The sequence below is a fragment of the Lissotriton helveticus genome, chromosome 12 (genome assembly GCF_964261635.1).
Source record: "Lissotriton helveticus chromosome 12, aLisHel1.1, whole genome shotgun sequence".
NCBI classification, from domain to species: domain Eukaryota; kingdom Metazoa; phylum Chordata; class Amphibia; order Caudata; family Salamandridae; genus Lissotriton; species Lissotriton helveticus.
In genome coordinates, this window is record NC_136073.1 from 760,844,818 (window position 1) to 760,872,149 (window position 27,332).

A 27,332-nucleotide genomic window follows, 5' to 3' on the forward strand; every position below is an offset into this window, starting at 1 on the left:
CTGGGTGGACATCGCCATACCTCTACTTATGAGGAAGGATATCACCCATCAAGTATACGGGGATTTGTCCATCATAGTGCAAGGAAGACTATAGATTCTGAAAAATTATTTTGGACTGTCCTAAATGGAAGTGAAATTATACTTATGAATTTCCTGTTTACTATGCTTTTTGTCTAGTACATATTATACTGTATATAACAAACTGGAAACATTTTGATTAATGGTCATTGTACTATCCTGAAATGAAATTGCACCTTTAGTTCTTGGTGTTAATAGTCATAAATATACTCCATTCCAAGCTTAAAGTAAGTCTAGCACCACACAAGGCCACTTAAAGGTACTTTAAGCACACTCATATGGAAATAATTGAGGCAGTGACTTAAAATCAAAGTCAAACAATACTGAGATGTTCACACATTCCTTCAATAAACATTAAATACAACAATAAATCTTGTTCCGTTTCTTTTGTAGTTTTTTTATTTTTCTTATGTAGTCAGAAAAAATAATGCCAACACGTGTTACGCGCTCCACTGCGCTTCTTTAGGGCTTATGATATTCTTTAAGATGCGTTTCATTGTGTCTATAAAAAGTTATCGCCATTATGTAATGTTAATGGTTTCCAATTTATATGTATTTCTCTGCCAGAATTTCAGGAGACAACGGACCTGGAAGCTTCCAGCCGATCAGCGGCCGTATCAAGGGGCGCCAGTGGTAATAAATCATCACGCAGAGAAATACCTATAAATTGGAAACCATTAGCATTACATAATGGTGATAACTTTTTCAAAAGGAGACTGAACAACTAAGATGGTGTACAAAGTGTTGGGAAAACAGACACAATAAAATGCATCTTAAAGAATATCATAAGGCTGTATCAAGGGGCGCCAGTGGTCATAAATCATCACGCAGAGAATTTATTTTGTTCTGTATTAGACTACAAATTCCAACATGCATAGCGCGCACTGTGGGTCGCCCACTTAGGGCATGCCATGTAATAAATTGTGTAAACAGAACTGCCTGCACAAATCATCATGCTAACGACATTTGAGAAAGAGGCAAAAACCTTGGAAAGTGTCAGGTCACAAGAGAATGTACCAAGGAGCAGCAACGTGAGTTTTTCCTTTAATGAAAACCAGACGGTTCAATCTGCTGGGAGTGCGCTCCAAGAATCTTGGACGATTGGTGGAATATATATATATATATATATATATATATATGTATATATATATATATATATATATATATATATATATATATATATATATATATATATATACCAAATAATCTATCATTGTAAAAATGCATCACTAACTTATTTATAAAGAAATAGTAAATTAAATAAAAAAATTATCACAAATGTATAATTAATTAAAATATATTAAACAGAGAACTTTTAATTAAAGTTAGTAAATATTAATTACATTTTAATATCCTAGTTGTGATTGTTGTTTTTTGTGCAATTAATTTGAAAGGAATATGTAAAATAAATATGTTTTCATTAGTTACATTTTTAATAAAATATAATTACTCGTAGTAACTTTACACTTATAATGTAGTCTTAGATGTCTCCACCCTCTGGTTTTGAAGATCAGTCATGTAAGTCTACGCATAGGTGTAAATACACACTTTGAAAGAGTGACCAGCATAAAAGTGATGATTTACACATAAGTGCAAGAGTAAATGTACCCATGAGCAAATCGGCGTATGTAAATTTATCTTTGTGAACAGGCTTGTAATGTTCAACCAGGGAGCAAGAGTTTTGGTGTCCTTTTTTTGTACATATATTATCAGTTCAGAAGGAGAGAGTTAAAGTTAAAAGGCATATAAAGCTAGCTGGTGTTGTTTGGACATAGGTTATGGTAGCCAATGTGTTGACTTGCCAGATGTTTTCCCTGCAATAGCTGATCCTTTTGGTTCCTTCCCTTAGAAGGACGAGAGATTGCTCCTTTAAGAAGGAAGGGGTTGATGGACCAGATGTGCAAAAGTCACTATTGTTCATACCTTATAATAAATTATAGACAGATATGACACAGCACAGTTATACAACTTTCTGCACATCCCATTACATCTCAAGACATTGTAGAATAGCTGCGCCTGATGCTAGGAGTAGTCCCGGGGAGCACTTTTTTATCAGATGCCCGACATTCACCAGCCATATTACATTCAAAGAAACATGTTCTTCCAATGTATTTGTTTATTGCAAACTTGTTATGGAGCTTCTATTCATCATTCCAGCTTCAATAATAAACAAAACTCAATTTTGAAATTTAGGATACAAAAAGTGCTCCCCAGGATTACTCCTAGCTATCATTCTAGGTTATGATACATGTGTAAATTGGACGGCACACACTCGGAGGCAGCACTGTAATGGAGCTGTTGAAATTGCGCAATAAGGAGTGCATCGTTGAGATTATAGCAAACTCAACACACCCGCAATACGTGCTTTCCACCTAATGCATTTTAGCACATGATGACACAGCAGTACACCTTTACAGTATATCACACAGCATTTCAACTCAAACCACACCTACACAGCACAACAGTCCAAGTTGTATTACACTACCCATTACCTTAAAATAACAGCAAAAATCGGCAGACCGAATTACTGAACCCCTCTCCACTCAACACACAATCACCCCACCCTACACCGCCTCCTGTTACCCATAAACATCACTCCAGAACACAACAAAATTACACCATGATCTCTAAGCTCCATGTTTTCACAATACACCATGCCTCAATAATTAAAAAAAATAGCAAATAATTTCAACAAATTACAACACATGAGACATTGCATTGCCTATTCCCCCACCCACCTACACAGGCATATACATACGCAAACACACGTACAACACATCAATATAACTAACAAAACGACAACACCCTAAATACTATCCACATCAGAGTGTGCACCTCTACAATGAGTGGAACATCACCCATATTACTTCCCACCACTGCTACCATGCTAGCCGCCTGTCATGTAGCACAGAATGCTATGTCAATAGCGCATTGTGTAACACTTAACATCATCACACAACGCGATGTAACAGAAACTCTAACACAACCACAGTACATATTGCGCATAACACACCGTCTTAAAACACCAGACCATAGATCTTCAGCTAACACATCACAACATTATATGCTAGCATGATCAACACAAATTCAACACTGTTCACAAACTTCACCTTATAGCACCACTCACTACACCACAAGATTAACTGCCACATCAAGCCACTCCAAGCATTTCTTCATAATATCCACCACTCTGGGCAGCAAAATCTGAACATCTCATAGACCACACTCATCCCATCTCACTACACTTACTATACATCAACAATCTGTACCACACTCTCTACATCACATGGTCCTAAACAACCAAGGCATATTAAACGTAACCACTTGCGGCTACTCAATTTTGTGAAGGGAAAAAGGGGTTTATTGCATACTACCAGCTAAAACATAGCACAGACTAACATCCTCATTACATGCTCTACTTCATCAAAGCTATTAGAAGCATGACTCCACGCAGCAGACCTACCACACCAGACCATTCTGTTCACAAAATTCAAATACACATTGTACCCTAAGCGCCTCAAACCACGGTGTCCTTTGTTAGGAAATACAATTTACCGAACTACATCGACCATGCAACGGATCACATCAGCTAAGCACATCACTTGTGACTTTAAAACACATGTACTCTATTAGACTCTCACATCCTCATCCCCACAACCAGTGACTAGAGATCAGAAGATTACAAGGCAAAACCACACCTCATTCTAGCTATCTATTGGTACTACTTATAACACGGATTCTTTGCAAACTCACACATTAACTCAAGACTACAGCCAGTGGAGTAACGAACCTTGAAGGGGCCCCCCTGCAGGGTACGTGAAGGGGCCCCCTCCGGACTCAATCTAGAGCTCCCCAGCAGAAGTGCGGTGCTGACAGGGCCCCCCGCACAGCGGGGGCTGCAGGGGCCTGTGTTACGCCCCTGACAACAGCACACCTACCTAACAACGTGGAACCACTGGCCCGCGAACACTCACCTGGTTTGGTGGGCAGTGGCAAGATTCACACCATCTTGAAATCCCTTAATAGGAAATACCCTCCATCCACCAGAAGATTGACACACCAATAATGCCACAAACTTTCGATCACACAACCGTTAATATATTGTAAGCCTGACTCTAAGCAAATGGCAACATCTGCAGCGGAAATCTCAGTCTGCACTGAATCAGTGCAACAAGGTCATGGAAGTGGCAAACACAATAATTTGCAAAACCCACATCAGATAACAAGTGCTTGAAGACAAAAGCTACATTTAAAGGCTGACATAACTAACAATGTATCTCAATGTAACGGCTTGGTTTGGTCAGCAAGAATGAAACAAAATACAACTGAAAAATAAGTGCGCTCCTTGATATATGCGATTAAAGTTTTGGGGAGAGTACTGAAGTCTCATTGAATAGAGACACAATGGACCGCATCACAAAATGTTTTTGACCAGCATTATTTCATGTCCCTCATGGTAAATTAAAGCAGTGCTTGCTCCAAACACCTTTTACCACCATATCATGAAAACAGGATTCTGAATGACATAACGTGTGACAAAAGCGTCTGCGTACGTTTGTTGGGAAACATTTTGTTGCGATCATATGTTTTGTTGTTTTTTGTGATGTTATGTTTTTGTACTACATTATTTCAACATGATCTTATTTTGCTCTACCTCAGGTATATTTTGTTTTGACTGTCTTGTGATGTGCCTTGTTATCTTGTAATTATGTTATGTTGCAATTGTGCTATGTTGCTTTGTGTAGGTTGTGTTATGTTGCATTGATTATATATGTCAAAATATGCAGCTACTTTTCCGGTGGATAGTTGAAGTGCTTCAGCTTAAGCGTCAGGCAGGGAGACAGCTAAACAAGAAACACGCCTTCATGCCTGCTTGCCTGAAAGAAACGTGAATGGTTGGCTTTAATTGATGGAGTCACTTGAGGCTTCTTAATACAGATGTATTCTTTTTGAACAGCGATTCACGTAGTTACAAGCTGAGCTGTGAAGTGAGTGCTTTTAAGGGACAGTAATATTTTTTAAAATGCACTACGTACAGTCTGGGTATTACTAAGATCTATATTTTTAAAGCATCTTTTGATCCTAAATCTTTCTGTGCATTTTGTAGCAGCCTATCTTATACTGTGAGTAATGCAAGTTTAAAATAATGACTTAAATATTCACTGTGCTTTCTGTCACAGGCTGGGTCCTTGAAGCACCAAGAATACACAAGCCACTATTCTCCACTGCACCGACCACGATTTAGGCCCAGATTTAGCAAATGATTTTGTTGCCCGTGCATCACGCAGCGTCTTTAAGTCAAATTTACCGAGCCACACAAAGCCGCCCTGCGTGGCCTAGTAAATGTGTGGTAATGCAAACCAGTGGAAGTTGCTGACTTGCATTACTCTGCCCCGCTATGCTTTTTGTTGCACTCCCAGATTTACCAAGAGTAGTAAACCTGGCAATTCATCAAAATTGTATGCTTTCCCGACAGAGGCGCAATGAGGAGAATTTTCTCCTCTTTCTGTTCTCTTTCTCTAAGGATTGCTTTTGTGAAGGAAGGTGTCCCTTATTGCACAAAAATAATCCTGCCAGCGACGCAGGCACCCTAACTCCATGGCATAAGGGTGCCTGTGTTGCGGCTAGGCAGCACATAGTGTGCTAGCACAGCGAGAGAGCACAAATGTGTCATATTTTAGTAAATATGGTGCATTTCTGCCCTATCCATTTGATGCAGAGCAGCGAGTTGCGTTCCGTCAAATAATGATAAATCCGGGCTTTCGTTCTGTGTCTCTCTGTTTGCACACACAGCCCACTGCCGCGCATTAACTAATAGAGGTTTCGTAACATACTATAGTGCATTTCCCACTGATTAACTTAACTTATATTTATTTTTCATTTAAGCTGAGCCTTAATTTACATGCAGTTACCTGAAGGTGAAAGACCACAAAAACTTACAGAATATTCAGTTTTTTAGCCAGACCTTTAACCCCTCCCCCTTGGTCACTGACCCCACCCCACAGTTCCCATATTTTTGTAAATCACTTCGACCCCTGATCTTAAACGACTTTCTGTCAATGATGGTACAAATAACCCTGCTTGTGCTCTTGAACCACTTACACCAGTCAGCCCAACATTGTGGCAAAACCCACGACTCATCTAACCGTTTCCAGGGCGCGCTTTATGTGGTAACAACCCATAGCTTCTGTTTAGCTGAAAACTGCACCTGACTGCACCTGCAGCGGTGTGATCTCATAAAAAGCTCATGGAAGCTGCAATCAAACATGGTCAGCGACTAGCTGCCGCCTCCCCCCCAATCCGGCACCCAACACCCAGGAACGTGGACACGAGACGTCTTTACTTTTTGGAAGGCGGGCGCTAGTCGCCCGGCCGTATTTATTAAAGTATGAAATTAAAAAAGGTTTTAATTGCATAATCAACAATGAATACAAAAATCAGCAGGACATTTAGTTACACAATTCTTATCAACAAGTTTGAGAGCCTGACCTTAACAAAACTCTAATACATGTTGTTTCCTAACTTAGACTAAACATCCTAATCTTGATTTTTGTACATTTCTGGCCATATGGCAGGGTCACTACCGGTGTCAGGTCCTACAAGCTGCGCCTCCCCCATAGATGTGCGCATGCGCAGTGTTACCCCGGGAATTGCCCGGTCTACGCCCTAAACTCCATTTACCCACTAAAGGAGGGCCCTTACTCTGCGCCGGTGGCGTCATGAGTCCACGCGCGCGGGGTGGCTACCAGCCTAAGGAAAGCGTGAACTACTCCTACCCGCGCTCCTTTGCCTATTACCTTGCCCCTGGAGTTCTGGGAGTGGCCCGCAGGCCCCTCCCCCTGGGCGGGAACCTCCATAGGATGATGCCCGCCCCCTCAGACCTCAAATATGTGCTCACCGATAATGACCTTACCGCATGCCCCATACCTAATAAATACGACGACCTATGGGAAAAAATTCTAAAGGACAGCTACACTGGCTAATAAATAACAGTATCAACGTATAGCTACAAAGGGAAAAAAGGCCTAAAGACACATGGCATCAAATACAATTCACTTCACACATGTTTTGCTAAAAAGGGGAAAAATTCCTAAACAAAAGCATCACAAAATATACCCACAGATCCATCTCTACTACCCTGTGAGACCTGTGGACCGTACCTTCAAAACTTACCATTCAACCAGACATAAAAACTGCTACAAGACTTTTGTTCCAAGGGATGGTGGGTGGGAAAACTAAGAAGCCCCGAGCGCGGGGCACAACGTTCAGCGAGGGAGCGTCCAGGGACAAGGGGGTCTCCTGGGCGCTCCCCACCTCTTATTCCCGAGGGGCCGGGCGGCCCCTCCTATCGCCCGCCCCCCCTGACCCGGACCCACTACCTTGGATCCGGGTCAAGAAGGCCGCCGGCCAATCGGCGGTGGGCCGCGCCCCCAGGGCACGCCCCCTCCGCCGAATGACAACAAGGGGAAAGGGGGGGCGACGGTCGCCGCGCCGCCATGCGTGCGGGGGGGCCGAGGGCCCCCCCTTTTCACATGGTCAGCGACTAGCTGCCGCCTCCCCCCCAATCCGGCACCCAACACCCAGGAACGTGGACACGAGACGTCTTTACTTTTTGGAAGGCGGGCGCTAGTCGCCCGGCAGTATTTATTAAAGTATGAAATTAAAAAAGGTTTTAATTGCATAATCAACAATGAATACAAAAATCAGCAGGACATTTAGTTACACAATTCTTATCAACAAGTTTGAGAGCCTGACCTTAACAAAACTCTAATACATGTTGTTTCCTAACTTAGACTAAACATCCTAATCTTGATTTTTGTACATTTCTGGCCATATGGCAGGGTCACTACCGGTGTCAGGTCCTACAAGCTGCGCCTCCCCCATAGATGTGCGCATGCGCAGTGTTACCCCGGGAATTGCCCGGTCTACGCCCTAAACTCCATTTACCCACTAAAGGAGGGTCCTTACTCTGCGCCGGTGGCGTCATGAGTCCACGCGCGCGGGGTGGCTACCAGCCTAAGGAAAGCGTGAACTACTCCTACCCGCGCTCCTTTGCCTATTACCTTGCCCCTGGAGTTCTGGGAGTGGCCCGCAGGCCCCTCCCCCTGGGCGGGAACCTCCATAGGATGATGCCCGCCCCCTCAGACCTCAAATATGTGCTCACCGATAATGACCTTACCGCCACAGGCCAGCATTGTTAACCGACGATCTGGCCTCCCCCCTCTAGCCCCTACCTAAGGACACCCTCCTACTTTCAAAACCCTCTAGCCAGGCCCAGATATTGTCAGACCATAGGACATTACCCTCCTCTGTTAAATGAACTCCGTCCTTCAAGTAATACTTGTCGCCCCAGATGCACCCATGAGGTATTGACTGTAACAAGGGGGCTCGAAACAACCTATCCAACCGTGTGTTGATCCTCTTTACCGAGTGATTCAACTAAGAAGCCCCGAGCGCGGGGCACAACGTTCAGCGAGGGAGCGTCCAGGGACAAGGGGGTCTCCTGGGCGCTCCCCACCTCTTATTCCCGAGGGGCCGGGCGGCCCCTCCTATCGCCCGCCCCCCCTGACCCGGACCCACTACCTTGGATCCGGGTCAAGAAGGCCGCCGGCCAATCGGCGGTGGGCCGCGCCCCCAGGGCACGCCCCCACCGCCGAATGACAACAAGGGGAAAGGGGGGGCGACGGTCGCCGCGCCGCCATGCGTGCGGGGGGGCCGAGGGCCCCCCCTTTTCAAATGCTGCACGCAGGCCTGCCTTCCCTTCAAAACTACAGCCTGTATTTTGCGGCAGAAATTTGGAGAAAGGTATATTCGAGCGCTGCTTAGGGAAATGATGAAGGAAATTGTTTGACAGACGTAATCTTTCTTTCGATGAAAGATGAAAGATGATGGAATGTTATTCACCAAAGAAAGTCATTGGTATTACCGTACCTTTGTAATTTTCAGATCACATTAAGGAATAATAAACTACTAGACTGATATACCTCCAAGGCACCAAAATTACATATTTTGCTGTATTCTCAGTTAATAAAAAAAATCGCATTTGCTACAGCTTGATTTTAGCATTATGTGGGATAACTTTCGGCACTCAGACCTCGGGCATATCAACAAGCGGCAGCGATAATTATCACTGGCCGCTCTTAGCGTCAGATTGCATATCGCCAGCTATCGCTGGAAATTATCGCCATGCTAGCGCTGTGTCAACAACGCATAGCGCAATTGCGATCATTTTTCCAGAGATAGCGGTGTTGTCCATGGGACATCGCTGGTTTTCCAGCGATGTTCCATGGAAAACTGCGATATCCTTGGTGAAAGGGCCGGTGGTCTTAGCCACACAATCCACCCCCCATGTTAGGTACGCCTTAGTCAGGAATTTAACAGACGTTAAACTCCTGCATTAAGGCATACTTAACGCAATTTCAAATATCGCTGACCCTCGTTAATTTCACAAAGCTGGGTTAGCGATATTTACCCATGGTGTTTTGTCAGGCACGCCTCCTTTGCATCTCATTAGCGATGCGATGGGAGGCATGCGGACAAGGGGCACTATTGCAAGGAAACACGCACTAGCGTGTCCTTGTTAATAATGCAATAATATTATTGCCGCTTTTCGCCCGAAAACGGTCTCTAAAGCGGCGACAATATTATCGCTGCCGCTTGTTGATATGCCCCCTCTTTCCTAAAAAAATACAATCCAAAAATAAAGCTGACTCACAAATAGTGAACATAAAACGTCATGTTCTTGAAAGCAAAGGTGAAAACTACGAAATGGCTCATTTCACTCTGTTGGTGTGAAACCAGTTGCATCAATCGTAGTGGCTGCATTTAGTTTCACCGACTTAATTTCAGGTTTAAAACATAAAAGAGAGCCTGAAGCTGAGATAGGAAACACCCAGAGGGAGTGCACTTCCAGGGTGGAGACTATCTGCAAGCATTCCTCACATCACTTTTTGCGTGCTTTATGTAACACACTAAAACAAAACATTTTTTATTTTAATGGTTTCGTTCTGATAAGTCTCCAGCAGTTCCAAAACAATGTATGTCTACCACTGATTTTATAATACAGAATATAGCTTAAGAAAACATGCAATCGGTACCTAAGCATAACCACTGCCTGCTTCTGCATTTGAACTCCACAAATATACAACATACTTGTATTCGAATTATTGAAAAAATTACTGACTTTTCTTGAGAGAGGCATTTACAATGCCACTCTTTAAGAACTTGTTCAGGCCATACATCCGCATTCGGGCATATTTTTATAGAATAAAGCTGAATGAAAGCTACTGGAATCACTCAATGCTGTTCTTAAAATATATTCTCTGGCTGTAAGTTTGAATCAAACTAGAGTTCAAGGTGCTATGTGGTGTTACCAAGTAGGCCAGAATATGTGAGAAAGAGTTTTACACTTAAGAATTACACAGAAGAGGAAAACCTTGAGACAAGAAGCATCATCAAAACTGAGCAAGTGAAAACACATGAGGCACAGGGTCAAGACTGATTTGCATATAGCTGGGTCTGAACTGGGGTGGGAAGTGAGCTAAAGAATGATGATGGATTCAACCCAGATCTGTGACTGGGGTGAGTGTCTGAAAAGTTTCAGCTCTCCGTCCATCATCTCCTTGTGTTTGCCAAGTTAAAACACATACTTGATGACGAGGCTTACTTGTTGTCATAGCTGAAAATGTAGGGAAGTCCCTGAATAGGAAACTGATACCTTCATTTCAAACTGGTTTTCTTAAAAAGTCTATTGTAGTGATACTGTATTTCTCTTACTCTTGTAATTTTCTCACGTGGTTACATTTCTTTACACCTCCATATATGTTTTCACTGCACAATGTTTTGAAGATTGCTCATCTCGAGCGATAATAAAATGACATGGGTCAGTAGGTGTTTCATAACTTATAATATTTTAAAGGCAATGTTCATTTGATGTTAGATTAAAAATAATTTAGAGTAGACTACAGAGGTCCTTGAAATTAATACAATAACATTTTGCGTTAGTGAAGAAACCCACTTTATTTTGTTTTGGTGTTGCTCCCTTAAAAATTAGCACACCAGAGAATGAATTGATGCATTACATTTTTAACCGATTATATTCATGCTCTGGTGAAATAAGAGTGAAATGAAATTATTCCTTTCTATCTCTTAAAATATATTGCAACAACTTTCGTAGGATAAGCTAGTGGAGTGTCCCTAAATTAATCACCACTTACATGTCAACTCACTTGCAGTAAAACTTTTGCATAAACAGACTCTGCATGGCAATAATACATTTGTACTATTTCCTATTGTTTAACACAAGTTATTATATATGGTATGATAGTTCATCCTCACTTTAAATGTAATTTAAATGTAATTATTGTCCTATGCTTTTGAAATTTTTATGTATATGTGGTATTTAAAAACATAATCATCTAGTCGACTTAGCAAAAGTCAATCAATGCAAAGATCACTAAAAACAGATTCAATATCAGTGGCATTGTTAGAAAGTACCCTGTAGATTGTTATTATATATGGGATAAAAAACATTCAGCCCTATATAACCACCAAGATAGTCCAATTCATTGAGGCAGAAAGAAGAGTACCTTTAAAAGATCACAAAACTTTGAGTTAACACCTCATTTTATTCCTTATCCCGCAATTAAAAAATATAAAGTGATTTTCTCACCTCCAGATGAAGGACATACGTGTAACAATACCATCTTGAGTGGGTGTGTTGAATTTGGATTAGGAAATACAAAATATTTTGATTATTTTTTTCCTTGGACAGCTTAAAATTCAGATTTCATGGGAATACATTTCTACTTTTCTTCCCAGGGTATTAGCCTAAGACTTGGGGGTGTTCACCCTCACCCTTCAACTCCCCATTTCTTCCAAATAATGTCCATTGATGCTGCAATGATATTTAACAGAACCAATAGCAGGTAACACCAATTAGCAACTTTAAGAGAAAAGAACAACATGCCTGTAAAATATGATCTACCCAATCCTAGCCTTATACCGTGGTAAGCCAGCTGATCTAATTATACAGTTCTTTTATTAATACTGTCACAATCGGGGACCATTGTCACCAGATTTCAATTATGTTTTAAAAATGCTGCTCAAATTTGTTTGCTATACTTGTGCAGTGAACCTGGAAGGGCTGAGGCATATTGACCTGTAAGTATATATTTAAAGCAATGGCTAGAAATGAGACTGCTTAAAGCATAATCTTGAATATAATACAATGGTTTGAGGAAATTAAAAATTTAACTTCAAAAACTGAAGTGATAATTGAGTAGGATATGGGGAAAGCATGGCACCGTATTTTAACCCATGTCAACAGTATTTTAACCTGTGGCAATGTGCTGCAGTATTATATCTCATAAAGGGTATTAAGGTGTGCTGCTTTATATTAAGGATTTTCAATGTATAGCACTCAAAATGGTTCACTTTTTTGTATTTTGTGATGAAAGTATACAGAAACTAAGTAATTGTGAAAATGAATTCATTTTTTAAATATTTTAATGATTATGCTGTGATAGATGTATTTGGAGTTGGTTTAACTACTTTAAAACATTTTAATCTTCAACATGTAAGACTGAAATTGTATGTTTGCAATTCAAAATGACCTTTTTGTAAACGTATGGTGGCATAATTCTAGCAAAATGACAAAAAAATATATAAATATTATTGCAGGCATTTGTATATAGCATCAAACAACTAATCATGTTCTTTAGGTCTTTTTGTTAAGTTATTTTTCAGAAACACAACCATATTCATTAAAAAAACAAATACATCATACTCTAGTTCAGATTGCCTTATTGGGACAGTTTCTTATCTATTGTTGCAGTTATGTCATGTCTTGTAATCTGGCATAAAAAACGTGTTTTTTTAAACATTTTTTGTACTATGTTATGCTTTTTGGATCTTTGTGTCATATTCAAGAGTAAAATAATTTTCTTTAATAATATATATTATTTATGTAGCATATTTGCTGTTAGTAAACTTGGTAAAACCTTACACTATACACTCACCTTGGCAAATGGCTTTGTCAGTGAGTATGTGAATGGCCAAGGTAGCCTTCCTTCATTGACCTATCTAGCCTCTCTGTTCTATTTTTTCTTATCAGTGTCATCTGATAAATGAATGTACAGTGTCAACATATTGTGAAATAACTCTTGCATTAGTCACAACTAAAACAGCTGCAGAATATTTTTACAATTGTTGATTCATAGGCAGCAGATGCTGAGATGTCTTAAGTGCGGAGAAAGCCTTTTTTCCACAAGAGACAACACATAGCATCTCTCCAAAGAGATTCCGTGTTCCATGGCACTCTAAACAAAATATTAAAATGTGAAGATGGTGGAGTAGAAGAAATAGATACAGAGGTAAAAGATAGAAGGACTGGTAGATATAGGTTGACGGAAACCATGTGCCACACATTAAGTGGGGTAGAATGAACATAATGAAGAAAATGGAGGAAGGAAAAGAGTGGGATAGAGAGTGACTCGCTTTTGATTCCAACGATTGAGAATAGAATGAAGTTAAGATATATAGTTCATAATTGCCAGAGTAGAAAGCTGTAGTGGGGGCAGCTACAATGTAAAAGTTAATGAAGATAGATATTGCCGAGAGGGATATTGGACCAGTTAAACAGAGAGATATTGGCCGGCAGCATTCTATACTTTTTATTGGTGCCTCTTAAGAGTGTAGGACAATGTTCTTAAGCACAGGGCACATAGTAAATGTGAACAACAATAGAGACAATAAAACAATGAGTGGTGGCTGAAGATTATAAATGTATTATAATCCTACGTTCTTCACTTTTTTCTCATTTTGAGGGTTTAGCCTTTGATGGCTACAATTATTTTGGGGGAAATGTATCTTATTGGATATCCTAAGAATCTAACACTGATCCTGCCTTCATGAATCTACCCTAGACATTTCTGTGCTAGAGCATGGGTTAGAGAATGCAGGTTAAATGTGGTGATCTGGGGTTTAATTTTTGTTCTTTGGTATAAAACGACCTCACCGATCAGTCTTTGTGCATAGATAACAGGATATCAAATTGAATCCTTCATAAAAATATGTTAATATAATCCACGGTTTTAGCTCAGTCACACGGAAATTTGCCGATATGTAGAGTATAATGTTGTTATTTTTTTCTTTAAAAATCTAACCAAACGGGGGACTCTTAATCTCATTTATTCCAAAATTAAGTGAATTATATGCGGACAGGTGAATTTGTTTTATTGAAAATTTGATGCTGTTTATTTGCATTGTTTTTTATTTGATGCAGTATTTATAAAGTTTTGTTGTGGCAATTCTGGTAGTGGCTTTTTGTTTCTCACCTACGGCCAGGAGGTCATGCAAGGGAAGGACAACAGTCTCGTGAATAAAATAACAACAAGAACATTCAAACAAGCGTTGAACCTGCCAAAATCCTCATCCCCTGCTCAAATACGCCTTGAGTTCGGCCTTCAAGACCATCACGCGGTAGGGGCAGGAGCATTCATTAGGCTGTGCAATAAGCTGTTTAGTTCAAGAAAAGGAAGCCTGGAGGCCCTCCTGTGGCAGGAAATTTCCGTTGGTCAGCTAGGTGGAACATACCGGCGCTATTTACATGATTCATTAAAACTTCTGGACTCGGAGGAAATTTGGAATCTGAATCCATCACAGCAGGCACTCAAAATCTATACCAAGAGGAATGTTCACCTCTGGTCCTTTCACTCGGACAGAGCGCAACTTGCTAAACGTAAGCACGCCTGGACAATCATTCCATGGTTTGAGCCAGGGGTCATGGCCCCATACCTGTCATGTACCTACTCCGTGTTATGGAAAAAAAGATTCATGGCCCTCAGAATGGGCAAATGGCCATTCCTGTACCACCTGCCGAGTTGGAAACGTGCAAACACCGAGGTAGCGTGCAGTTGGTGTGGTAGTGACAAGGAATCAATCAAGCATGTGGCATGTCACTGTCCAGTACTTCTCGACGACCGGAAGTCCATGTTAAAAAGCGAATGGAACAAACTGGGCATACGTACATGCAGACAAGCCATACTCGCATCAATGAACCCGGACAACCCAATGCTTAACATTCGGTTTACCAAGTTCATGACAAGAGCAGCAACAAGATTTTCAACCGGGAATGCCAACAAGTAAACAATGGCCAACATTAAATGGGATGATCTACCCCTCTGTACCGAGAAATAGCAGCAGATCGAGGCTTAATTCTTAATATAGACAATTTACGGACACTACTTGTCTCTGGACTATTAAGTCATCATACGTAGTGTTCTTACTGTTTCAATAGATTTGTGTTTTTAGCAGTACCTACTATGTATCTTCATAACCCTGGCTTTCGCCTTGTGTTCATTTTTTAGTAGCCGCTAACTCATACGGGACAATAACGGCTCCCAAGTGTCCTTTTTTAACATGACTAATAAGTTGCTCAATCATGTGAATTAATTTTATATAGTTCTTTTTTATAACCTCAAATGAATGCTACTTTTAATATTCTGTGATGCTACAAACGGATGATTGTAATGATTTTAATTAATCAAACAATAAAGTTTTACTTACTTACTAGTGGCTTTTGTTTTATGTTTTCACACCTGACCATCCTTTACAAAAATGTATTAAACAAATCTATGAATTCATCAAGATAGCTATTTAGTTTTTAAATGACCTTACTTGATAAGCTACCTCTTTAAACACAGAGAAAATACAAAAACGCAACTGTTATATTCGTACTTGTTGCAAGTCTTCCTCTTTGTATCAGTTGGAGTACTTCTTTAGATTTTAATTCCTTTAAACACCTTTTCTGCACTATCTAGTTTTTCAACAGCTCTCTCTAGTCATTGAAACTGAGTTCCTCTTTTTCCTATGGTTCATGTAGACATTTTGCCATGTGGTGTTTTCCGTCAATTAAGTAACATTTTTTTGGAGGTATGCACAGCTAGATGTATTGGGCTGTTGTGGGCTGGCAAAAAGGCAAAGCAGTTGCCTTTGCCTCTGTCAGTTTAAAAGACCAGTAAAAGATTGACTGATGGAACTCACCCCTTAACAACTGTTTAAGACATTGTGTTGTTCTATGAATGAATCAGAGCAAGTGATTAACAATCATTATTATCAAATATGGTAATTTACAGGCTAAGAGCATCTTTACGAGTCACACACTCACACCCTGAGTTTTACTATTTTATTAGGGTTCATATAAATTGTATGATGAGTTCATTAAATCTACAAATATTTCTTTGACATACCAGCTCAGTTATCTAATATATTTAGTTTGCGGTCTGGTTACAAGAGCGGATAAGAGCAAAACATTTTGAACGCACTATTGCTCAAATGGAAGGAGCGTATTTACAAAGAAAAGAGTAGCTTTATGAGTTGTAGTTGAATGCCTATGAGTTTTGCAGACATTATTTTTCTAATACGGTAAAAAAAAAGCATGTTACCTGCATATAGAAATCTATGAAAATGATATACAGCAAGCATAGGCCTAGCTTAGCAACTTTTAAGTCCATGTACACTGTGTTTTTTGTGATTATTATGTTCAAGGTGCACCTTAATTTATTTTCCATATTGCAAGTCCTCTTCCCATACAACCCTTTTAATGCATAGAAAAGTCGTTTAGAGTAAGTACTTTACTTGTGTTATTTACTAGGAGGGAACTTGTTAGAAATCTTTGCATTTCCTGATTCTGTGAAGTAAGGTTTTGTGATTACTGACTGCAAATTCAAATTGGGGTGTGGTCAAGTGACAGATAAGTGCAGGGACATCTAGAGGATTTTAGGGGCCCTGGGCCTAATGTATTTAGGGAGCCCCTGTTCGGAGCAGCTTTGAATATATGATACAATTTCAGCTCTTTAATGCCCTCTTTGGCCAGATCCCTGGCAGTGCATAGGAGCACTCTTCTAAATTTGTTTACATCTAATATTCAGGGTTAGTGACATGTTTTCAATATAGTAACACAGCAGCAGCACACTAATATTACTGCAAATAATCTCTGTGACACTCTCCCAATTCTCATAGGTGAGGCCCTGTTTTGATCTAAAAGAAACTTTGTTATGGCTGTTGCATGAAACATAAACACAACATTTATCTGTAAAATATCTGTACTGGACTCTCACACATCATGTACATTAAAAATAAATTAAAGGAAAACAATATTTAAAACAATCTGTTTAATAAATATTCAAGTTCATTAGTGCAATTCTCTGCAGACCAGAGCTGACTCTGTCAAGGGACCCCTGTAAGGCTGGGGCCCTGGGCGAGAGCCCACTTTGCCCATGCCTTAAAACGTCTCTGGATAAGTGCACAAAATATTTTATCATTTTGGACCCAAAGTATTTATGTGTGATCCTAGACAGTCGTTGCAATGGTCAGGTACTGGTAAAACCCGGGCAACATGTAGTTCTGTAGTGCTACCAAATTATTGCACCCAGCTTATTCCCTCTTAATTATTATTCATAGTCTCAAATGACCGGGGCCACCACTTTCATGTTGCAGTTCCACATTTTGGAACTCATATTCAGCAGAAACTAAGATTTCTATTATTTCTAATGTTGGCACACTTTATAGGTGTATTTGCAAATGTACTGTAGTGTGCCTGAGCCCTTGCCAGAAAGCGCCACTTGCAAGTTTGAAGAGGCCCGTTGTCCATGCGTGCCCACAAATACACCCACACTTTATCAGCATGCAATACTCACTCATAAACATAATAAATATAAATTATTAGTAATTTGTACATGCTGACTATATATCCAGGTAATTTGTATAGGCTATGTCCAGTAACCTCTCGATTTCTGTATTTTTATAAGCACACTCTCAGATAGATTGATTGATAGGTATATAGACAGACAGACAGATAGATAGATAGATAGGTAGGTAGGTAGGTTGGTAGACAGACAGACAGACAGACAGACAGACAGACAGACAGATACTAAGATATGAAGGATCAAAAGACAGCAGTAGTCAGGCAGGGCAAAAATCAGTTTCCAAAAGGGTACTATGAGTCACAAAGAAATTAAATATTCAAGAAAGAAGTGACTCAAACAGACTCGCCAAAGAACAAAAATATATTTTCACTAAGGGTATTGGAAATATATTTTTGGGTTCTTTGGTGGTTCTGCTTGAGTGACTTCAGTCTTGGCGCACTATATTTTATATATATATATATATATATATATATATATATATATATATATATATATATATATCACACTTGGGGATTGGATGCTGATACTGCCTTTGCACCATCGCACTGTCCCAAAAGTCCATGCATAGAGGAGGTATTGACACTTGTCCCCTCATTGCTTTCTCATAAAGATGGCGCGCATCAGTGTTGAGAGAATAAGACGACAGGGGCCCAGTACCGAGAAAATGGAAGTACAGCGGTCTAGTTTGGAAGCACGCTATTGGTGCATTACAGTGAAAGATAAAGGCACTGTATTAACTAAAGTAGGCACAACGAACAGTCAGCGCAGGAAGAAAAAAACGGCAAAGCACATCATTTAGATAAAGAAAAAAAACAGGAACTCAAACTACAGTACCGGGAGACATATCCAGCGTGAACTTCATGTCAACACAAACAGGCCGCTATTAGCCCTAAGCTGCTGATAGGAGCACAAAGGTCAGGCTCTAATAAGTAGACGTCAAGTGCAGACACACATAAAGTGCCGAGGGGACCGGGCGGGTTTTCGTCAAGGAACAAGCCCCTTACCTCTCATTGCTCAGGTCACTAGTGGCGCAGGGTTCGGTTTTTCACTTTCACCCTGTAGGGTAGCGGCACAGGCAGTGTGTGCTGACAGTGTTGGAGCCGAGAGGAGGCACCTGCTATCTGGCGCTGCACAGAAACTGTGACCTGCTGAGCTGCTCTGCACCTCTCTCCAAGCAGCGGCGTATTTTCGTGACACTATCTCTGTCGCAGGTGACAGACTGGGTAAATCCCCGCTCAGCCACTGACTCTCCGTGCAGCCGCACTCCCTCAGGGGTGGATACTCGCACAGGGGCAGCCGGGCTGACCAATAGCTGTCAAATGGAAAACTGTGAACGAGAACAGAATCCCACCCACCACCTCCCCAAAAAGCGCACGTATATTTCCACCTACTTTAGTTTGCCTGCTTGCAAGAAAACACAAAATCTGCGCTTGTGAAAAAAAACTACCGGTTTCGTCATTTTTGTCTTTCTCATTTCAGGTGTGGCGAATGTTCCTCCTTTTGTGTGGTGGCCTCGTATTCTTAGACAGCTTGGAAAGGGGTTTGCGAGGGCTCGCATAGTTTGCCACTGCCAGTGCTTGTTACCGTTTTCTCTGGTACCTTTACCATCTACATTCAATCAGATATACTGGATTCTAGTTTAAGTATTTTGTTCTTAAATTTAAATGGTGCGCCTTACTCTAGGAACCCACATCCTTAAAACACTCCAGGTGCACAGATTTGCAGAAACATTTATGAGAATGTGAAAGTCACAGATGCTTCAATCTGACTTTTTGATGACACGTGAACCTGCTTACAATTCATAACTCTGAAAATATTATCCTTCTATGCGTATGCACGTAGCGAATAGCAGCAGACAACCAGCTAATTTCACTTACTATTTTAATTTCCTCCTTCGTGTCTCTGTTTGAGGTGATGCAGTTATATATGATTTTCAGGATATGGCATGTAATTGGGCAAGGACATGATTTGATTTGGATGGTTACACACCTGTGGATTCCTGGGCACTGTCCACATTCATAAAATTAAAGTTTACACAAAAGAGTCATGGGTGGAACGCTTGAACTCATCTCAGTCACTGGTAATTACTCGGGCCATGTTAGACCTGTCAGACTTAGATTGGTCTCACCCCCCTCCCAACTTTTCGCCTTCCTCCTCAATTTTTCCTGATTTTGTTATTTGCTGGTTTGAGGACTCTGCACACTTTACCACTGCTAACCAGTGACAAAGTGCATGTGCTCCCTCCTTAAAACATGGTAAAATTAGCTTATTCCCAAAGATCATATTTTATTTAATTCCCTAGTAAAGTGGTACTACATCTACCCAGGGCCTGTATGTTAAATGCTACTAGTGGGCCTGCAGCACAGATTTTGCCACCCAATTAAGCAGCCCTTTAAACATGTCTTAGGCCTGCATTGCAGCCTGTAAGTGCTGTTTAACTGCCATGTAGACCTGGTAAAATAAACCATTTGCCAAACACAAACCTTTCTTTTTAATACATATAAAATACCCTTAAATTAGGCCCGGGACAGACCAGAGGACAGGGTGCCGTTGACTTAACAAGTAGCGCATGTGCTTTAAGCTTTAAATTTCCTGGTAGTGAAAGACTCTAAAATGTGTTTTTCACTACTGCAAGTCCTACCTCTCCCACAGGACAACAATGGAATTACCTTATTACATTTTATAAGTTTAATTTCCGAATGGGAGTAGGTATTCAGTTCATGTTTGGTGTCTCCGAGATTCTAATTGAAATCGTAACTTATGGTGAGGTCGGATTTTATACTGCAATTCTGAAAATGCCACTTTTAGAAAGTTGGGATTTTCCTTCCTTAGCCATTTAAGGCCTGTAGCTTGTCTCTGGTCACATAACTAGGTGAGCTGACCATTGGGCTTTGTGTGTTTCTCCTAGACAGCTACATACAATAGGGAGCTAAGGTATGCCTGGATTGGCCATCACTGGCAGGATGGGATGGAGGAGTAGGGCACAGTCCCACATACACCTGAAAAGGCTGTGACCTACCACCACACAAAGTTCTACATACCCCTTGGAATTAGTCTAGACCCAGGACAGAAAAGGCAGGATGCCTGGGACCTTCAAATGGAAACCTCTGGAAGCTTCTCCCCCACTTCAAAGGCACAACTGAGTATAAAAACTGGATTTAGATTTCACCACTTCAGTACACTTCTTGACCTGTGGATACTCTGCCAGGAAGAAGGACTGCCACTCTGCTCTGTGTGCCTCGGCTTCGTTTTGCTGACTTGCTGAACTCCTGCATTTGTGAGAAGGACTGCACCTACATCTCTTGGATCCAGAATTCCACAGTGACCCCAAAGGTTAGTTGGTTGGTGCCCTGACTTGAGCCTCAGGGACAGAAGGCTCCAACAACCTGCACCTGGACTCTGTCTTCTGTGAGTCTAGCCTACCAAGTGGTGCGATCCCCGTCCCGGACACTTGGAAGTGAGCTTAAGGTGCATTTCCAGCCTTTGGATCCAGTTGAACCGACGCATCTCCTCTGCTGCGTGGTGCAACCCTGAGCAGAACCGACACACCTCTGCTGCTGCATGAATTAAACCCGTCATAAAGACCCAAATCACCACTGCAGCCCGCATTGCATTTTAAACTGCATAATGCATAAACGGCGCAGGCTTTCACATCCCTTGTCGACGGCAGCCTCGACGTCTGACTCTGCATCGCCGCCTCCCACCTCCTCTAAACAGATGCATTGCCTGACTACGCAGTGAATCCCCAATTTCGGACTTCACATCGTAAGCCCTCTCCAATAAGTATGAGCGCAAAATCCGTTACGCTCGCGGATTTTGCGAATTTTCGGTAAATTCGCGATCCGCGAACTCCCGCGAATTTACCGCAAATTCGCAAATCCGCGAGCGGCGGATTCTGGGGGCAAAAGTTCAAGCCTTGCGGACCTGTTGTAACTATTTTACGATGGCGCCGGCAAGCTGCCAGCGCCATCCTAAAATAGATACTAAATTAGCTTCAACAGGAAGCTCTAATAGATAAAATAAAGCAGGTGCTCGAGCGCCTGCTTTATTTTATCTATTAGAGCTTCCTGTTGAAGCTAATTTAGTAACTATTTTAGGATGGCGCTGGCAGCATGCCGGCGCCATCGTAAAATAGTTACAACAGGCACAAAACGGTGGCGTCTTCTTGAATAAATATGAAGGGCAGGGTTCATTCTGGCACGACGGTCCTGGCACAAAAATTAAACATCAACCGGAAGCACTTACAGATATCAAGTAAGCATGTGCCCTAGTTGTAGCTTAAATTCAGTGACTCATTCATCGGCCCAAAAATCAATCGTGAGCGTTGTCAAGGCTGGGCAGCTGTGCCCTCTTCCCAAATATACCATCGCAAATCAGCTGTGATGCTGGACAGAGGCCTTTGCATCCAATGACTTTCACGAGCGCAATCCTCGTGCTGTTCCTGTGGCCAGGAGCTTCTGTATCTTCATCTGCTGCTCTGATCGGTCTCTGACCTTTAATGCACACAAGAGGCATGTGCACTCGCATGGAAGCCCCGTCCGTTTGGCCCCGCCCACACACTCGTGGTGTGCACCGTCTTCCCGCCATTTACCCACTATGATAGCTCACTCACGGGACCCCTGCGCCCTTCGGCGCGATTGCATAGTAACACACACCTGGTCGCTGTAGACAACTCTCTGGCACTTTAGGCAGCTGTAGTCTAGTAAAAGCACTATACATTTACCCAACGAGGTAGCAGCACTGACTGATTATCCAGTAGAAAGTACTCCAGTTGAGTAGAGGTATGGCACAAAACGGTGGCGTCTTCTTGAATAAATATGAAGGGCAGGGTTCATTCTGGCACGATGGTCCTGGCATGGAAGCCCCGCCCCAAATCCGCCGACCCACAAATCCGCCGATCCGCGGATTTTGCGGATCCACGATCCGTGAATACGCAAATCCGTGAATCGTGGATCCGCAAAATCCGCCTATGCTTACTCTCCAACAACAATGCAACAGGATCTCGCACTGCAGCATCACTGCATCTCAGTACTGATGCATCACTTCTGCTGTGCTACTCATTAATCCAGGATTGGAGATGCTTTGTTCAGCGGGTGTAACTGGACCCCTGCACATGCTCCATTGTGGTCAGCCTGAACTTGTGACTTTGTCCAGGTCTGGCACAATTAGATAGCCATAGTTGGCGCTTTATGCCTTTTGGTGCTGCTTTTACTTAAATATTTACTATTGAATATCTCTGATTCTACATGGATTTTTGTCATTCTGGTCTTGCTTTATTTATTAAAAACTACTGTATTTTTCTAACTCTGTCATGGGATCTTTTGTTGTGTTTTCTTTACTGTGTTACTGTTTGAAATGTTGTACAAATACTTTACGCATTGCTCTTGAGTTTAGCCTGACTGCTCTATGCTGAGCTGCCGGAGGGTTGAGCACAGGTTAATTTCGGGTTTTCTTGCGACTTCACCCTGAGGAGAACTGTGGTTGCTGCTTGAGAAGGGTTTCACCCCACTCAAACAGTAACCCAATTTCTTATAGGCCGCATCCCAAGCCATTGTTATTTTGCATACCATGCCACCTCGGTTTCAACCCAGTTATATGCAAATAAGTCTTGACCCTGCTCCAATGGGAAAAGTCCAGGTCCTCCCAGTCCCAGAACACAAGCCACCCAGTACCGGTTACCCTGTAGTTATGGGCTAAACAGCCGGGTATATCTCAGTTCCAGTGACAGTGTGCGTAGGACTCATGTCTGTGCATACCCGTCTCACTTTGGTCGACTCACTAAAGTATACAAAAAAAGTGATTGATGAAATGCTTACATTAATCTCAGCCACTGCTAATTACTCGGGCTGCATCCCAGGCCATCACTATTATTTATACCATGCCACCTCATTTTGGACACAGATATGTACAAATCAGTCTTGACTGACAAAAGACCACAACATTTTCCTCAGCTAGTGGGAAGAAAATGCTTAAATATGCCCGCATTCTTCTTTAAGAAGGACTCAACATCACAATGGAATTTTAATAGTTTTGTTAGTGCTACAGCATAACATGGGAGATACACCCCGTTATTTAGAAGCCCACTTTTTCCTGGTAGACACGGAAAGTGCAGGATTCATCAAGGTCAAGGTCGTCAAGGTCTTTATTCTGGCAATTGACCACCATGCTTTCTTTCGTTGAGCTACCTCTCCCCCTCCTAACTTTAGGTCCCATTTGAGGGTGACATTGACTAGGAAGTGTTGGTTTGTTTATTGTGTGGACTACCTCTAGGGGAAGGGGCATGGAGGCCTGTTGGGCAGAAGCGCAGGGTGTCTTCATCGGTGTAATTTGCCAGGCTGTTACATGGGCACCACTTTATATTTTCTTTGCCCAAGGTTCTCAGGATCACTTGGCTTTTGTCACTGGTGCGTTGCCTGCTGTCTCAAAGATTGAGCTGCCTTCATTAAAAGTGCACAGGGCTGCTGTATTTTATTTTGGTGACTATCTTTTTATGGTCTAACTTAAGAGTGCAGCTGTCGCCAGCAATCCTATTACTCTGATTCTTCCTTCCTCTTTCCAAGCCTTGCCGCCGCCTGTCTCTATCCCTCAAGGTTTCAAGCTTCCGCCTGGGCTTGGCTATTTGTGACGGGTGTGAGCGAAATAGTCGGGTGAATGTCGATATATGCAAGAGTCATTTTATTTAATCAGGGTTGCTCCTCCGTCCCTTAGGAAGAAAACAAAGAAAGCTAACCAACACATCTACTTTTATAAGCACTGCATTTGCCTTAATGATAATTGTACTTAGCACAATCTTTTGTCCAGTCCCCTGACAGTGGTTTTGAAAGCAACGTCTTCAGCAATGAAGTTTGTGCAGAGTGCCTGCCTGCTAGTCCTCCGGGTTAAGCCTGGGCAGTGAACTCTGCTCCGTTCGTGGTGTTTGCAGAATTTTTTGCACTCTGCACTCCACGGAGCACATAGAGTTCCCAAAAACTCTGTTCTGTAGAGCAGGTTTTTTTCCTTGCTCGCACTTGCTAACGTTAAGTTTGTGAGCACAAGCCAGGAACCTCCAATGCTAAACCACCTCCCAGTGAGATTTCTCAACGTGGGCAGTCGCTGATGGCCGCTACTGCTCGCGTTCCAAAACCTTCTGTTTGCGTTGAGGAAGCTGTCGCTCAAGTAGAACATCTACTCGGGCGGCAGAAAGAAGCAGCGCCCTCTTGCGCTGTGCAAGGTGCCTTTGACGCTGAGGTACCCTTCAAGCTGATTTTTAAGTGTGGAACAAATGCCCGGCGCTAAAAATCAGAGCAAACAGTGCGACCTAACGTACTCCGCCCCTTGCAGGATTCCGCTTAGTATGGCGTTTTTAGGTCACACTAGGCCTACAACAGGTGCTCCACGAGACAAGCGCCATGCACAGGCCTTCCTGCTGAGGAACTTGCTTAGATGTACTGTAAGGGGAAGGACAGTGTAACTAACGTTACCATTAGCGCAATTACATTGTCTGGACAAGACAATGCTGGATGGCACAAGAACTCCTCGTTCCATGAATTCCTCTCTGCGCAGAAAGGGGTGCTTTTGTAATGCAGGGAATTCTTCCTGTATTTCTCTTTTTATTTTTTCAATCTGGATAAGCAGATGAGAAAACACTGGAAATGGGTGGAATTGGCAGATGTTTTAAATGCACTCACCACAGACAAAAGAAAAAAAAGGAATTCACCCAGCCCTAGTTGTGACTAGGCTGAATTATGGACAGTCACAGTGCACCTTCCACAGCCTACTAGCAGGAGGGGCAAGGGAGGGTTCAAAGAGTTGGAGCTCCACACGTGTCTCTCACAAGATCAGTCCTTGGACAATGAGGAGAGAATAAGAGTAATGGGATCACCAGTAAATAATCCTAGCATTTTTTATCTTTCTCAACCATTGGAGTTTTTCAAGAACAGCAGTTATGTTGAAGAATGTATAACAAGTTCTGTCGCTGCTATAAGGTAGGTTACTTCAATGGGTACTTGAGGGGGCGTGGGTAACCATGCCAGCCGAGCATCAGTTTAAGCCAGACCCTCTGGGCTGAAGAGTGTCTTTACCACTCTACCGTTGGTAATGAGACACATGGCAAGGGCTTCAGAGGTGCAACGCGTCACCGTGGCATGCCTCTACAGGAGTTCAAAGTCTCTGCAGCTGAGCAGAGGCTCGCGCTGAAGCGGTAACTGACAGCAGCAGCTCCGAGGTAACTGACGACCGAGCCTGTGAAGCTGCCGAGCTCACGCGCTGAGCCCAGGGACTCCGGCTGCAGCGCGCGCTCGCCTCCTCAGCGCGAGGCTTCCATCCCAGCGAGACCGCCGCAGCACCTGAGAAGAAATGTGGTTTAAAAAGCAGCGCAGCTGCTCACACAGGCGCACACACCTGCCCTGCCTTCCTTACTGACGGTCTGCGCCGGGGAGGGGGTCTCTGTGCGAGCTCTTTGTATGAAACAAAAGAATATCAAGACTGAGGGTCAATAGACTGCGCCATACTGGGCAGAGCTTGTAACAGTTTAGAACACGCATTGGCATAGCCAATAGGTCTCGCCTTTGGGGGCCTTATAAGTATTTAGTAATGCAGCACAATATCCTTCCTGCAACAACATCAACTGTTGCATGGCTAAACACTTATAAGGTCCCAAGGCGAGACCTATTGGCTATGCCAATGCTTGTTCACCCTTCTTTTCAACCTTCATTCTATCTTTGCTTCTTGAATTTCACTTTTCATTCTACAATTCTTTCACACTTCCTTCCTTTCAAATTTTCATACATGCCACCTTCTTTCTTTCTCCTTTCTATTAGCTCCTCTTTCTTTCTTTAATGTATTTCTTGCCTTTCTCGCTCTTGCTTGATGTTTCCATTTGCATCTCTCGCTCTATTTTGCCCATTATCATTATTTTTCCTCTTCCCTCTCCTTCACACTACTTTCCACATTTGGCACCATTCAATGCTACATTGACACAGACAAAAACATACAATACTCTTTCTCTTCCTGTTTTGAAAGTCCTCGAAAATGTTGGTTATTTTACAAAATATTGTTTTCTCTCACTTCGAAGTTCGTACTCCTACCAGTCCGCATTCCTCTCCCATTCCACTAGCCATGAGGCCTCTCTCATGCACATTGCTTGTCCTATAATGTATTTATAACATTATATGCCTGTGTGATTGTTGGGAAAATCTGAAACTAACACCCCCCAATCTTACCGACCAAGCTACGCCCCAGCTTTTGAAGTCATCCAAACTTTTTACTCGATTTCCAGTGGCTGACATTAATTCAAGCATTGCACCTTTAGTGCAGCGGGTATGCCCAGACACAGATGTCGTGCCCACCATGCCACTGAACCATAAAGCACCTGGATAAGTCCCTAATAGACCAAAACAAGTCTGTGGCTGCTTGTGTTCTGGTTCAGATGTGACCTCGCCTGGCAGTTCAGCCTGAAATGTTCCTACTGGAGCAGGACCAAGGCTGATTCGCATATTGATGGTTCCTGGCTGAGGCGGCATCCTGGGTAAAAATAAAGATGGACGGCAATGCTGCCTGGGTATTACC

General features: G+C 42.3%; 1 protein-coding gene across 1 annotated transcript in view; it reads right to left on the bottom strand.

Moving 5' to 3' along the window:
* The window catches only part of RORC (RAR related orphan receptor C), a 327,095-nt gene extending 308,055 nt beyond the window's left edge, over nt 1-19,040 (bottom strand). The window contains exon 1 of the mRNA XM_078671266.1: nt 18,791-19,040. Coding sequence (XP_078527392.1) covers nt 18,791-18,797 — 7 coding nt within the window. The 5' untranslated portion in view covers nt 18,798-19,040. The remainder of the gene's footprint in view (nt 1-18,790) is intronic.
* Nucleotides 19,041-27,332: the final 8,292 nt, after the last annotated feature.